The sequence below is a fragment of the Lepidochelys kempii genome, chromosome 11 (assembly GCF_965140285.1).
Source record: "Lepidochelys kempii isolate rLepKem1 chromosome 11, rLepKem1.hap1, whole genome shotgun sequence".
NCBI classification, from domain to species: Eukaryota; Metazoa; Chordata; order Testudines; family Cheloniidae; genus Lepidochelys; species Lepidochelys kempii.
This window is the reverse complement of record NC_136390.1, coordinates 79135095-79150788: the sequence shown is the minus strand read 5'-3', so window position 1 is coordinate 79150788 and position 15694 is coordinate 79135095. Positions and strand designations below refer to the sequence as shown.

The following is a 15694-nucleotide window of genomic DNA, read 5'->3' as shown; positions in this document are numbered from 1 at the left end:
TGTAATAAGGACCAATACTGTTGTCAGGATTCTTTTTGTTCCTATGTATAACTAAATCCTTGCATGTCTATGTCTAGGATTTGCTTACCTCTGTCTAGGATTATGAGCACAGAATAAATTGTGGGCAACTGAAGAAAGTGTCTTCTATGGTTGATTTATCAGCAAAAAAAAAAAGTGGAGGGGCAGAAGATAGCCTATCAATTGGGGTATAATTTGTGTCTTATTCAGTTGTAACAAAAACATATGTTTGTATTTTATTTGTATTTTAGAACTGCTGTTACATGGATAAATAAATATTGGCTGCTCTTAATGAAGCTGAATCAGACAAGAGCCTGACAACAGAGACTAAAGCCCAGGTTATAACAGAGCAAGACTTGACCATTAACGTTCCAGGTACAAACGATCCGCGAGTGCAGGGGTGTCACTCCTGAGTGACACCAGCATAACGGACAGTAGACTCAGGCCAGTAACTAGAGGCCAGATGGGCCTCCCTGCCAAAAGTTTCCTCTTATTTGTTTAATTAAGCAACTCTCCTTCTATTGGCTGCAGTTTTGGGTAGTTAATGAGAAACCCTGGAGATTGGGAAAGGTCACTGGCTAGGCCGTATAAGGCTCCTGCACTTCTAGTTTCATTTCTGAAGCCACACAGGTCAGAGCAAACACCCAGTGTGGTCCAGGCCAAGGCACTCCCCTGGGAGGAACGAAACCAGCACAATGTCCAAACTGGTGGAGTGTGTCCCCAACTTTTCCGAGGGCAATAACAAAGAGGTAAGGGGCTGGGTTCTCTCTGTGCTGCGTGACTTGCTTTGTGGAGATAAACTGTGTGCAAGGCCTTGGCTTGTTTGCTTTTCACCTGCCCTGGGTGCTGCTTTGTGTTGATTGCCTCTGGGCCGAAGCGATGGCGTTTGGGCTGGAGTTAATGCTTGTAGCTTGTCCTTGGATGACAGCTCCTCCGACCAGTATCTGCGGCAGCTTACAGCATGGCCCCCAGGGTGCACGGCCCAATGACCTCCCCTCCCCCGGCGCTTCTCAAATGCTCCCACGGGAATCCAGGGTGAGACTCCCTGAGCTCCAGGGGTGTGGAGAGGCCCTGCGGTGCGCATGTCACAGCCCTTTGTTCCACATCACCTCCGCTGCCCCAAAGGGGAGACTCGTGGCTGTGGCTTGGCTCCCACATCGTCCGAGCTGGGGCTGAGCAAGGATGCCATCCCATACCCCCTCCCCCGGAGAGCTCCTGGCTGGAGCAAGCTAGTGTCCCCAGTGCCATGGGGAGATGCTGAGGAGACCATCCAGCTCCAGGGGCTTTGGCACTGAGCAGCCTTGCTCCGGTTCTCCAGTGGGGGCCGGCTTGTGTGCTTGCCACGCCCTGACTTTGCTCCGTTGCTGCTGGTGGAGGTTGCCTTTGCCCGGCCAGCGCTGGAAAGGCCCAAGGCCAAGCTCACTGCCCCGCTCTTCTCGAAGAACAGCAGCTGGAATCGCCGCTCGCTCCTGCTGCCCTCTGGTTCCAGCTGCACCTCCTCCCTGGAGCTCCCAGGGCTAATTACAGGTGGGACCGGCAGGACCCATTATAAGACCCTGATTCAGTTGCTTATAAGTTTGCCAAACTTTAACCGTTTGGGCTGAAATTTTCCACGGCAGGTGTTGTCCTCAGCCTGCTCTTCAGTTTGACTTTACATTTCACCCCCAACAGTTCAGTCATTTCTGAGAAAATGGTCAGGGAAAAATACACCAGTTTGCCCCTGTTAAAAAATTCAGACCCCTTTCTTATGAGGAGCTCCGGTGTTTGGAGAAGGCACTGGAAACGTGGCGTTCCCGGCCATTGTGTCTGGAAGGTGCCTCTGCCATCCCTCTAAAAATCCACCCTGATTTGGCCACAGAAAAATCGCAGTTTGCCCACAGGCAGCCTGCCCTGCATTGTAATGCCTATCTGCACTGAGCATGCTCCACCCAGGGCCGAGCAGCCCTTTGAGGAGGAGACTGGGACACGGAGCAGGGAAGGGCACTGAGGTGGGATGGGGAGCCAGCGGTGTGTGGAATGTGGGTGACGGTGGGAAGTGACGGGAGAGCCAGACAGCTTGCACAAAGAGCTGGAAGAGGGAGAGCGGAGGAGTGGAGACTGGAACTGGCTAGGGGCGGAGAATTGAACTGGGATGTGGGGAAAAGGCAGGACCTGGGACAAGGACAGGTTTCAGGGGAGGGGGAAGAAGGGTCTGTGACCTCTAGAGAATATGCAGCGCCCCCCATCCCCTACCCCACAGAGCCTGAGATCTCTGAGTCTTACCCTTCCTCTGCTGCCAGCAAAAATCTGTGAAACCCACTGGCAGAGTGGGTGTCTCTCCCCCGTCTAGCGCTCCCCTGGGCGCCGAAAGAAGCAGGAGTCTGGAGGAAAAAATAGCATGTGATCATGTCATTGAAGGCAGTGCAATCCTGCGTGTGCACCAGGGGGCTCTGTTAAGGGTCCACGGGCAGCCTGGTTTCTGGCATTTCCGAACTTTTGAGTGTTTGAGTTTGCGGCGTTAGTATTTTTAGCATAGCTTTTGTGTGTAGCTCTGATGTGTGTATTTGGAGGTGTATAAAAGGGGCATCAGGCCATTGCGCTAGGTGCCCCCGCCATAAAGTTCAAAACCAGAAATAAAACTGTTAGCAGAAGACTAAACGCCTGTTCCCCACCTCCCCCAGAGCAGCCTTCACCAAACCCCTCTCTCTGCAGCAGTCTGTGCACACAGAGGCCCCTTGAAGGCCAGCTGCCCTAGGCTAGTCCAGCCCCTCCCAGGGAGAACTCGTCACCAACAGCCCCCGCTCTTTTAAACTGAGGGCCCCTCTGCTGAGCAGCGCTGTAGCTGCATGGCACAGAGAGAAAGGCGTCTCTCTAGCATCAGGGCCTGGGCCAGGCAGGGCTTTATAGCTCAGAACCATCACCTTACATTCAATCCAGGAGCCACGAGCAGCCGCAGCAGACCACAGCCACTAGGAGACAGCAGTCATGTGTTCCCGCCAAGCCGCAGCACTGCCTAACAGGCACCGCTGCACTCTGCACCGGGCGACACTCTGGGCTTGAGTTAGGGATCTGACTGTCTGGATCAGCGGATTGGATTTTCGGAGAACAGCATCTTGTTGCCACAGCAACACAAGGTTCCAGCCCCAGAGCTTGGTACGCTCCCATCTTATGAAAAGGCAGTTGAGAGTGTTGTTTTCACACACGGCTTCTTTCATCGCCACTTCCTCTGGGTGCCCGGCTTTGTGCTCCGATTACTTACATTGTCAGCTCTTTGGTGTGTGTTTGTACAGCGCCTAGCACCGGGGGCGGGGGGGGGGCGTGGGCCAATGCTGGGGCTCCTAGGCACTACTGTAATAGTAATGATAATAAATGGACTGCAGCTTTAACCCTACCCTCTGTGCATTGTACGTCTTCCGTTACATGATCACATGCCGATTCGCAGCTCATACAATAGTAGACCATTTTTTCTACTTCCTTAGTCACATGTGTAACATCTTGTACACTGGCTTCTTTTCAGAGCAGTGTGGCCTAGCAAACAGAGCACAGGACTGGGACACAGGAGACCTGGGCTCTGTTCCTGGCTTTGCCACTGACCTGCTGAGTGGGCTTGGACAGGTCACATCACAGCTCTGTGCCTCAGTTTCCCCACCTGTAAAATCGGGGTGATGATACTGAACCCCCCCTCCCTTTGTAAAGTATTTTCAGATCTCCCAGTGAAAAATGCTAGATGTGAGCTAGGGATTATTGTTATTATTGACGTTAGTCTTGTGCGCTCACACATTTTGAGGTAGGATCCTCAATTGGGGTAAATTGTCATTGTTCCATTGACCGAGTGATAAGAATTTACAACGGCTGACGCTCTCCCTCACCACTGTTCCACTGTACCTTATCCAGGTGGGCACCAATGGGGAGAACTGCTGTGTACCCATGTCAAAGTTCCCTCCCCACTCTGAACTCTAGGGTACAGATGTGGGGACCCGCATGAAAGACCCCCTAAGCTTATTTCTAGCAGCTTAGGTTAAAACTTCCCCAAGGCACAAACTTTTTGCCCTTGGAGGGTACACTGCCACCACCAGGTGATTTAACAAAGAATCAGGAGAAAGGACCACTTGGAGTTCCTATTTCCCCCATATATCCCCACAAGCCCTTACACCCCCTTTCCTGGGGAGGCTTGAGAATAATATCCTAACCAATTGGTTACAAAGTGATCACAGACCCAAACTCCTGGGTCTTAGGACAATAGAGAAATCAGTCAGGCTCTTAAAAGAAATAGAATTTTATTAGAAAGAAAAAAGGTAAAAGAAGCTCCCCTGTAAAATTAGAAGGGAAGCTAATCTCACAGGGCAATCAGATTTAAAACACAGAGGATTTCCCTCTGGGCAAAAACTTTAAAGTTACAAAAAGAAAACCAGGAATACACCGTCCTCTCAGCACAGAGAAAATCACAAGCCAAAACAAAAGTAAGCTAACACATTTCCTTGCTAGTACTTACTAATTCTAATGGAGTTGGATTGCTTGCTTTCTTGATCTCTCTCCGGCAAGCACACAGAACAGACAGACAAAAGCCTCCCCCTCGCCCTAGATTTGAAAGTATCTTGTCCCCTTATTGGTCCTTTTGGTCAGGTGCCAGCCAGGTTACCTGAGCTTCTTAACCTTTCACAGGTAAGAGGATGTTGTGCCTCTGGCCAGGAGGGATTTTCTAGCACTGTATACAGAAAGGTTGTTACCCTTCCCTTTATATTTATGACAGCCCCCAACTTCCACTGCCTACGGGGGCCAGGCTTTCCTGCTGACATCTGTGGGCAGTGCAAATGTTTAGCACCTCTCAGGTTGGGCCTTCGCTTCTTTCCCAGACTGGCAGTTCCAGCCATTCTCAGCACCCATGTGCTCTGGCTATCGAAGAGGAGTTTTGCCCTTTCAGACGTGCAGTGTTGTTGTAGCCATGTCAGTCCCAGGATATTCAAGAGACAAGGTGTCAGCAGACCAGGTCAGAGGCGGTCAGGCCTAATGGTTGGAGGCTGAATGCCAGAGACAAGGGTGGAGGCAGAGTCGGAGTCAGGAGTCAGAGCCGAGAGTCAGAACCGGTTTACCAGGTGTCAGGGAAGGCAGGGGCTGGGCTGGCTCTGAGGCAGGAGCACGGCTGGAACAGGATGGGCACAGGGCTGGGCGCAGGGCAGGATCTGGGCTGGAGCGGTGGAGGAGCAAAGCAGGAGCAGGGCTTGGAGAGATAAGCCCAGGGAGGCAGAGTGTCCATGGGCGTTGAGCAGCCAGCAAGCTACTGCTGCTGCTAGATTTAAAAAGTGGCCAGCTGGCTTCCTCCGCCAGTCCTTCCGGCAGCCTGGCGGGCTCGTTAGGGTGTCAGGGGTACTGAGCAGGCACAGCTGAGGGCCTCACTCCTGACACAAGGCGGAGGAGGTAATATCTTTTACTGGACCAACTTCTGTTGGGGAGAGAGCCAAGTTTTCGAGCTGACACAGGTTGCACATGACCTACAATCTGATTGTCTTGCGAAAGTCCATAAACAACTTCCCTGAGTAAAGCACGTGCTGTAAAATATTGTTACTCTGTTTCTTTAATGCAGGTGACCTTGTATACCAGAATTTGTACTTGATTTGAAAGGTATCAGTATATTTCTAAGTGGACAACAACAAGGGTATTGAACAGTGAATTATCTCATACACTGACATAAAAATGTATGTGTCACGGACTCACGGGCCCAGTGCTCTCACCCCTGGGAGTAACCCCCTTCAGTGTGTCATCCTTTCGTGAAGGTTGCACTCTCTGGGGTTAGGCCCTCTGGCCTCGTTGCCTCCCAGGACCACACCTCTAAGCTTTCAGGACACCTGTCTCTCACCAGGGAGTTCACTCGCTCTGGACCCTCGGGGCCTCCACCCCCAGAGGGAGCAATGCCACCGTGATCTCTAGCCTGCAGTGACTCTCAGCCAGCCTAAAACAGAGGGGTTTATTGTATGTCAGGAACACAGCACAGACAGTTCTCAGGGCCTTGAGCACGCAAAGTCTCAGCACAGTCTGGATGGGACTGTCCAGCGTCCAGGTGGCTCAGGCTGCTCTTTGTCCCTGGTCTAGAAGCCCCCTCCTTCCAGCCGACCACCATATATCAACTTCCCCAAAGCCCCTCCTTCATCCTTTGTCTTCAGTCCTGGGCAAACAGATCACCTGGGCCCTCTCTCTTCCATCCCTGCCAGGTCTGATCACCAGAGTCCTCTCTTCTCAGCCCTTTGTCCTTCCCCTGGCCAAAACCATCTGGCTCCCAAGATGGGGTGGGCCTCTGGGCCTCCAAGTCCCTGGTTACTAAGTTCCACAGCATCCAGGCCATTGTCCAGGGGCCAGCTTGCTAGGCAAGGTCACACCTGGCCCTTTGCAGTAACAAACCCCTCTCTGCCACACCTTGTTACACATGCAGCACGCAGGGAAAACCGACACACGCAGTGTTCATGCACAACGCTAGGAAAATCTCCCCCCTTCATCACAGTATGCTTGTTTCCAGATGGAAAGAATTTACTGAAAGCTACATTAATGAAACCCCGTTAACAGTGTTACAGCCTTGCTGCAATTTAATTCTAAAGCCTTGTATGACATATGCTAGCCCTTTCCCATTATTCTGTGTTGCTATACATCACCTGTAGTCGGTTTTCCAAGTACAGCATACTGTCTAGTATTCATATAAAAGGCTTCTGTGGGCTGTCTGACATGCAGTGTAATACATAGGTTATAAGCAGCTCACATGCATCTCTACGGTTGTAGGAAAAAACAGTATATGGGAACTTTGTCTTATGTGAACCATTCTATATGTTCATGTCATTAAATACATTAACATGACGCAGACACAACAGGGGCCAGGTTAAGTTGCACATTAGGAAGGAATAATCAATCACACAAATAAAATGGGAAACGACGGCCTAGGAAGGAGTACTGCAAAAAAGGATCTGGGGGTTTTAGTGGATCACAAACTAAATATGAGTCAACAGTGTTACACCGTTGCAAAAAAAGCGAACATCATCCTGGGCTGTATTAGCAGGAGTGCTGTAAGCAAGGCACGAGAAGTCATTCTTCCACTCTACTCCGCGCTGATTAGGCCTCAACTGGAATGTTATGTCCAGTTCTGGGTGCCACATTTGGGGAAAGATGTGGACAAATTGGAGAAAGTCCAGAGAAGAGCAACAAAAATGATGAAGGGTCTAGAAAACATGACCTGTGAGAGAAGATTGAAAAAATTGGGTTTGTTTAGTCTGGAGAAGAGACGACTGAGAGGGGACATGAGAACAGGCTTCAAGTACATAAAAGGTTGTTACAAGGAGGAGGATGATAAGTTGGTCTCCTTAACCACTGAGGGCAGGACAAGAAGTAATGAGCTTAAATTGCAGCAAGGGAGATTTCCTAATGAGCAGGGTAGTTAAACTCTGGAACAAATAGTGCAGGGAGGTTGTGGGATCTCCTCTATTGGAGTATTTAAGAGCAGGGTAAACACCTGTCAGGGATGGTCTAGCCCAGTGCTTCTCAAGCTATCTGATGTGGGGGACTGGCAGTTTTTTTTTCCAACGTGCACGCAGACCAGCAGCCGATGGCTCGTGGACTGGAACCGGTCCCCAGACCTCCACTTTGAGTAGCGCTGGACTAGACAATACTTAGTCCTGCCTCAGCACAGGGGACTGGACTAGATGACCTCTCAAGGTCCCTTCCAGTCGTACATTGCTCTGATTACGCTGACCAGCTATTTTGCAGACCCCAGGGCAGGCCGTGATTTGGAGCTGGAGGGTGACATTATGGGCTGTGCTTTGAACATGAATGATTCCGCTGCAAGCAGACGTTTGGCTCCTGGCTCACTTTTAGGGGTGCATTTGAAACATTAACAAACCCAGCCATGCCTTGGCTCCTTTCTTTAGCAGACTCCATGCTGGGCTGCCTTTTGAGAGGAAGCATTAATGAGCCGGGCGTAGCTCTGGATGCCGGAACACCCTTCTTCGGCTGTGCTCTCTTGCAGGTGATCGATGCCATTGGTGAGGCTGTCTCTCAGACACCGGGGTGCGTCCTGCTGGATGTGGATGCCGGCCCATCCACCAACCGGACGGTCTACACCTTTGTGGGGAGTCCAGACGCTGTCGTCGAGGGGGCTCTGTGTGCAGCCAGAGTGGCTTTTCAGCTCATTGACATGGGCAGGCACAGAGGTGATCAGGGTGGTGGCGGAGCAGGAGGATGGGCTGCTCGGCGGGGCCCAGGGGAGTGAGCTGCCAAAGGTCTCAGCTGTCAGGTCCGGCATGGATCTGGCTGAGGTGATTTGCCAAAGCCAACGCAGAGCAGCAACTACAGGCCCAAACCGGAGCAGCCATGAGTGTGGCTGTGCTCGAGTCTCGGGGTCTCCCTGGGAGCACTACTCAGATTGCTACTGGACGGCTCTCCCTCTCCCGTCTCATGACGTTACGGGGTTTTCCTCCCTGTGATGTACAATGGAAGCCAAGCCCGGCGGGCAGCTGTTAGGGGAGCCGTGTGCTCCCTGCAGCTGGATCTACATTGCACAAACACAAAGGGCAGTCACTTTTCAAACAGCCTCCCCATGTCCTGTGGGAGGCCAACAAATCTACCCAGCCAGGTGCAAGCTGCGATAGGAGCAGAGATTCCGCATCTCCCTCTGATGACCCTGAACTTGTGGTCGTTTTCTTTTGGGCTGGAATAAACAAGGCAGTTAGTTGAGCAAATACAGACAGCGTAATCGGTTAGTCCCGTCGCGTCAATGGCCCTGAGGCAGGAGGGGTGTTAGCTGAGTCCTGAGATCATAAGGAATGAATAAATAAAGTCCGGCCTTATCTAAACTGGCTCGTCCTCCCCTCCCCTCCATCCCACCCACCCCCATACCCTTCCAGGCCTCTGTGCACATCTCTGGAATGGTGCTTTGCTTTCCTAGGAGAACATCCACGGATGGGTGCCCTGGATGTCTGTCCTTTCATCCCAGTGAGGAATGTCACCATGGAAGAATGCATTCGCTGTGCCAATCTGTTTGGGCAGCAATTGTCAGTGGAGCTGGGCGTGCCTGGTGAGTTGGTGATGGGGAGGGGAGAGAATTCTGTCTGTATCCACCTCTTTTCTGACCTCTTCAGTAATTCCACCATCTTGCCCTGTGCTCACATGGACACAGTACATGGTTCTGTTCCGCTTCTGCACTGGGACTGTCCTGCTCTGATAAAAACAAACAAACCCCTTTTACAAGAGTTAACTTAGGCTAAAATGTCGGTCATTAAATTATCGCGGCAAGAGAAGTGTATGAACTTTGAAATCTGCCACACATGAGCAAGGAGGGCCGAGGTTTTCAAAACTATCACAAGTGATTTGGGGAGCCCAACTTGAGAGACAATGGAGAGAGTCTGATTGTAGACGGGGGCTGCTCAGCCCTTTTAGAAGATCCGCTCACTTGAAGAGTCTCAGGACTGGAGGCACCTGAAATCACTGGCTGCTTTTCAAATTTTAAGCCCTAATTAGTAGGCACTCTTGGAAGTACTAGTAAAAACGTATAGGCCCTGCTGAGAGCACTTCATACATTACCTCTGTTCTTGGTGGCAGGGAAAGTGCCGAATCGCTAACTCATGACTTGGACAGCAAATGAAGGAGAAGCTGGTTTCGGTGTATATTTGTGATATCCAGGCCTACACAAACATAGTTATTGAATTAGGACCCGAGAACTTTTATCTCTTTTAAAAGCTTTCTGGTTTCCCTTAAGCTACGTGTGATTTCACTGGGGGCAGAATATGGTGTCCATTGTCTTGGCACTTTATGTTAGAGCTGGCCTGTATTTGAACACCTTGGGCGATATCCAGGGCTTTCCCCAGTGTCCGCACCCACACTAACATGCATGTGTTGGATGGTTCCAGGCCAGTGGTCCGTCACGTATGCATTTCCTCTTGCAGTGTACCTGTACGGAGAAGCAGCGCGGAAGGAGAGCAGGAAATCGCTGCCAGCAATCCGAGCTGGGGAATACGAAGCCCTCCCTGAAAAGGTTAGAGTCCTCGTGGTGTCTGGGAACGGCGGGGAGGGAGTAGCATGCTGCATATGGACCCAAAGGGGCGCTGCTCACATTAGAGTGCGGGAGCCTCCGTGGATGCTCTGGGCGTTTTCACTGTTACACTTACAGTCTGCCAGCATTCTCTCATTCCAGACAAAACACTTTGTTAAGGCTGAGAGGAATGGCCGTTCTTGGGCCTGGATGAGAGGTTGACTAGAGAGTTTAACATCACCACCTCAATGGTATTTTCCACTTTTCTCGGAAAATGCACAAGCCAAATACGGGTCTTGTGACTGGAGGAGACTTTTACCTTAAAAACTTTCAAATTCCTTGGGGAAGGGGAAGGCCTGGGTCTTAGTTTGCATCCTGTACAGTGTCAGCACTCAGTTAGTGATGGTAATCACCTCGGTACTTTTCTCTTCTTGCTTTTGCTTTGGAAAGCTGTGGGAAATATGCATGTGCAGTAGTGTGTGAGAAAGGAGGCAGCTTCCCATTGCCTTGCCTGAGCAGAGGAGAGGTGGGGGCTGGCTGGGTGATGTCTACCAGGTCTCCGAGACTCCGGAATTTGTTGCCAGCCTTCGTCCACAATACAGTGTTGCCAACACTTGTGATTTTGCAATGACTCTCCTGGTATTTGGTTTGTCTGTTAAAGCTCCAGCTCCTGGAAGCATCTGATGAGGTGAGACTCTTGGCTTTCATTTCCTAACCAAAGGAAGTTTCTAGCTCTCTTGGTTACAGAGAAAAATGTAAACATGTGACCCAAGTGCAGCCGAGGTCTGAGAAGCCAGAGGGCAAATAGAAAGAACCTCACATTTCTTATTCAGTCTTTTTATTTTTAAATGTAACCCTTCTGCCCGTCAGAGTTGGCAGCAACAAGGGCCGGGTTCAGTATCTAGGGGATCCATTCCAATAACACAATGCAAAACCGGCTCGAGCCCCCACCCAGTGACCTGGAACAAATATATACCACCCCCGCTGGGCGCCTCCAAGAGGCAATACTTCCCTCTCGCAAGCACAGAGTCTGAGTGTGGCAAAAAGCCTTTTAATAACAGAGAGAAACAATGTGGCATTATGTTGAGGAAACACCACCAACAGGATCCATAACACAACCCATGAGAAAAAACCCACCCCAAGCAAATTGGGTCGTGTCCTTTCCCTTTGGTTCTTGAGTCCAGCAACCCGAAATCACCCAAAATCCCAAAAGTCCAATGACCCAAAAGTCTCTGTCCCTGGTCAGGGCAGCCCCAGAGTTTGAAAGTTTATCTGCAGAGCTTTACCTCCCAACCTGGGTGGAGATCGGGGAGGAGGGGGGGAAGGGGAAAGAGAGGTAAGGGGTACCTTACATGATCTGAAGCTGACTGCCCTGCAGCTCCATAGGGCTCTACTCCGCATCCCACAAGCAGCTCCCGCCGTCCTATGAACGGCTCCACCAGCCTGTCCACAAGGCGCTCCAGCCGTCCGCAAACTGCTCCACACTATATCTTCAGGCTCCCCCGCTACTCAACACAACACTCAGTGATTTCAGCTCTTAGGTGAATTCAGCTTGTAGTAGGGAAGCCTCAGTGCTGGTGCACCATTAGCCCAAAGCGAGCTCAGCAGCCCATAACTAGACTCCTAATGGAATCAAAATTAGCTCTGATATTTCATAGTGGAGAGAGGAGAAAGTGCAATTAGCATGTAAGGCCCTCACCAAGGGGCCCATACCACCAAGTATCAATACTTATCCCCAATCTCTCTTAATTCACAGAGTTTTGGAACCCATGACCCTTGCCTAGCAAGTGCTACTTAGTTGATGGTGAGTCCCTCCATCATAACAAAAGGCCCAGTACAGTTCCAAGCACAGTTCCCATAATCAGGGTAATAACAATTTATTCTTCCTGTCCCAATAACAGAGACACTGGGGATCCCACAGCAGCCTAAGTGACCATTTGGGCAGCTATGGCCTCATTCTAGGCGGGGTGGGTGTGCCTATGCAAATGAGATCAGCCCCTGAAGTTCTTTTCCACACCTTGCCACACCTCACACCTCAGATGTCAGGGTGGAGCTCCTCCTGACTCTGCTTACATCAGTCTCTTAATTTTTAAGGCCATCTCACCATTCTGGTTGTCCCGACTCATGATTTTAAAAGTGTGGGGCTGGCAATACTGACAGGAGGGCCCGTACGGTGACTTTCTAGGCGTGCTGCAAAATGGTGTTTGGAGGGCGGAGGTTGTCCTTCCTAGACCATGCAGGGATGGAAAGGAGTTTCTGGAGGTGGCCAGCGGAGCTGCTGCTGAGCTGATTCTGTTGTTAATGCTGCTGAGATTGTATTGTAGTGTTGAGGTGTGTAGGGGCTTCTGGGGCCAGATTTTTACAAATATTTAGGTGCCTAAAGATGCAGAAGCACCTAATGGGATTTTCAAATGAGCCTAAGTGCCTAAATACCTTTAACAAGCTGAGCCCTAGAGCCTTGCAAAGGCAGGTTATTGGTTATTTTAAAAATTGAAATAAATTTGAAAAGTCAGTGAACTTGATAAGCTTGAAGTGCTTGGTTTTTTCGAGCATAAAAGAGCTTCTTAAAAGTGCTGGACCAGCCCGGGAGCAGGTGGAAGATCAGCTATTTCTTGTGACATTTCTAGCACTTTAGACTGCTAAGAAAGATGAAATCCCATGCTGAATGCTGGTGATTGGTTACCTTTTCCGGAGCTATTTTTTGCCCAATTGCAGTACCTGGAATTGCCACTAGGGGACAGTGTAACGATTCTCATTTGGGGCTGACTGTGCTTTGTTGGGACATCTGATACAGTTCATAGAATCACAGAACATCAGGGTTGGAAGGGACCTCAGGAGGTCACCTAGTCCCACCCCCTGCTCAAAGCAGGACCAATCCCCAACTAAATCATCCCAGCCAGGGCTTTGTCAAGTCTGACCTTAAAAACCTCAAAGAAAGGAGATTCCACCACCTCCCTAGGTAACGCATTCCAGTGTTTCACCACCCTCCTAGTGAAAAAGTTTTTCCTAATATCCAACCTAAACCTCCCCCACTGCAACTTGAGACCATTACTCCTCGTTTTGTCACCTCCCACCACTGAGAACAGTCTAGATCCATCTTCTTTGGAACCCCCTTTCAGGTAGTTGAAAGCAGCTATCAAATCCCCCCTCATTCTTCTCTTCTGCAGACTAAACAATCCCAGTTCCCTCAGCCTCTCCTCATAACTCATGTGCTCCAGCCCCCTAATCATTTTTGTTGCCCTTCGCAAGACTCTCTCCAATTTATCCACATCCTTCTTGTAGTGTGGGGCCCAAAACTGGACACAGTACTCCAGATGAGGCCTCACCAGTGCCGAATAGAGGGGTATGATCACATCCCTCGATCTGCTGGCAATGCTCCTACTTATACAGCCCAAAATGCCGTTGGCCTTCTTGGCAACAAGGGCACACTGTTGACTCATATCCAGCTTCTCATCCACTGTAACTCCTAGGTCCTTTTCTGCAGAACTGCTGCTGAGCCATTCGGTCCCTAGTCTGTAGCGGTGCATTGGATTCTTCCGTCTTAAGTGCAGGACTCTGCACTTGTCCTTGTTGAACCTCATCAGATTTCTTTTGGCCCAATCCTCTAATTTGTCTGAGGCCCTCTGTATCCTATCCCTACCCTCCAGCATATCTACCTCTCCTCCCAGTTTCGTGTCATCTGCAAACTTGCTGAGGGTGCAATCCACGCCATCCTCCAGATCATCAGTCCTGAGACGCTGAACTGAATGCCATCACTGGCAGAATCATTCTCCTTCAAATCCTTTGTGGTGTAAAGGAAATGGGGGCAGAGAAGGCAGCTTAGGGCCTGCAATACCTAAACAGCCAGCGGTTTGCAGATGTTTAGAAAGAAGCGGGGCCATCGCTCCTCGCACAGCAAGCAATTCTCTCCCACACGCACATGCATCAGCATGGGAACGGCCGCTCGGAACAGACAGTGATTCACCCAGACCAGCACCCTCTTCATCCCAAGGACTAATGGCACCATCAGAGGGAGGCTTAAAACCCTGTAATATACATGTTCTCGAAGCAGAGAAAACCCAGCTCCCACCCTGTGAGTGGCCATGGCTGTGATATGTACAGTATAACCTCAGTGGAACAGGCATGTAATCATGCCCTGTGGGTTTGCCAGATTCGGATTACAGCTGTGTGAATAAGGGATTTTTCAGTTTGCCAGCCATTCCGAACAATGGAGGGGGAAATAGTCTTGGGACGGTCCCAAACCAGTTCTCTCTCTCTCTCACACACACACACCCTGAAACAGAATGTCTTGTTTTGATTTACAGCATTTTTTAATGTTTTCAAATTTTTCAAAATAAAATCAGGGGAAATGATTCATAGATTCATAGATTCATAGATATTTAGGTCAGAAGGGACCATTATGATCATCTAGTCTGACCTCCTGCACAATGCAGGCCACAGAATTTCACCCACCACTCCTAAAAAAGACCTCACACCTATATCTGTGCTATTGAAGTCCTCAAATTGTAGTTTTCAAATGTTGAAACACAAAGCCGTCTTGAGTTGAAGGTTTGAATTGTGGTGTTGGGATATCGCATACTTAGCACTGGCTGATCAGACAGCATCAGCACTGCCCATGCCGGGAACTTTGCTGGCTAACTCTTACAGGTTTCAAGAAATGTTAATTGACAGGAAAGCCCCCTTACTTTCAGCATAAACACCCATGTTTTAAATGCCATTTTATTTTGGAGGCAATGAAGAGAATGCCCAGTAATCGGAGACCTCTTAGCCTATTTTTGCCTTTGCTCATTTCATCTGCTATTAACAAGTGGAGATGAATAAGCCACTTCTCTAAGTGGTGGTACAAGCTCTGAGCCTGATTCTTCCCTCTGACACCCCAGTTTCACCCAGGCATGTCTTCATTCCAGTGGAGGTCCACGGAGTAACACCGGGGTGACGCATGCCACAATGACCAAGAGACGTTCTGCAGGCAGTGCCTTCATTACCGCTGTGCAAATAACCAAGTTTTTAGTTCGTTGACCAAACTGAAAAACTGGAGGGGAAATTCTGTTTAATTTTGAGTTTTATTCGAAGGTCTTCCAGATGGTACATCAACTCATCTAGATATTTGCCTAGTTTACCACAAGCTACATAAAAAGCACTAAGTACAAACTAAAATTTCAAACAGACAATGACTTGTTTGTATTGTGCTCTATACTCTGTATACTGAAATGTAAATACAATATTTATATTCCAGTCAATTTATTTCATAATGATGTGGTAAAAAGGAGAAAGTCAGCAATTTGTCATTAATAGCGTGCTGGGACACTTTTGTATTTTTATGTCTGATTCTGTAAGCAAATAGTTTTTAAGTGAGGTGAAACTTGGGGTAGGCAAAACAAATGAGACTCCTGAAAGGGGTACTGTATTCTGGAAAGGCTGAGAGCCACTGGGCTAGATGGAGCACTGGGCTCACACAGTATAGCCATTCTTATTATTATGTTCTTATGAATTTGTTTGTTTTTTCTGTACAAACTTGCTAAATATTTTGGTCAACCCAAATTGGAATTTTTTTGTGAAAAATATATGTCCGACAATTTGTAGTACAACTGGTTTTACAAATCTCACCCCTCAAGGCTGCGACCCCTTCTGAGATGAGTCTAGTAAAATCAGAAGGGTAAACCCAGCGGAGGAGCCTAACCCTGTGCCCAGTGA

General features: G+C 49.4%; 1 protein-coding gene across 1 annotated transcript in view; it reads left to right on the top strand.

Moving 5' to 3' along the window:
* The first annotated feature begins 591 nt into the window (after nucleotides 1-591).
* FTCD (formimidoyltransferase cyclodeaminase) overlaps nucleotides 592-15694 on the top strand; it is a 39142-nt gene continuing 24039 nt past the window's right edge. The window contains exons 1-4 of the mRNA XM_073306928.2: nucleotides 592-767; nucleotides 8000-8183; nucleotides 8918-9046; nucleotides 9915-10003. Of these exons, the coding sequence (XP_073163029.1) occupies nucleotides 714-767; nucleotides 8000-8183; nucleotides 8918-9046; nucleotides 9915-10003 (456 nt within the window). The 5' untranslated portion in view covers nucleotides 592-713. The remainder of the gene's footprint in view (nucleotides 768-7999; nucleotides 8184-8917; nucleotides 9047-9914; nucleotides 10004-15694) is intronic.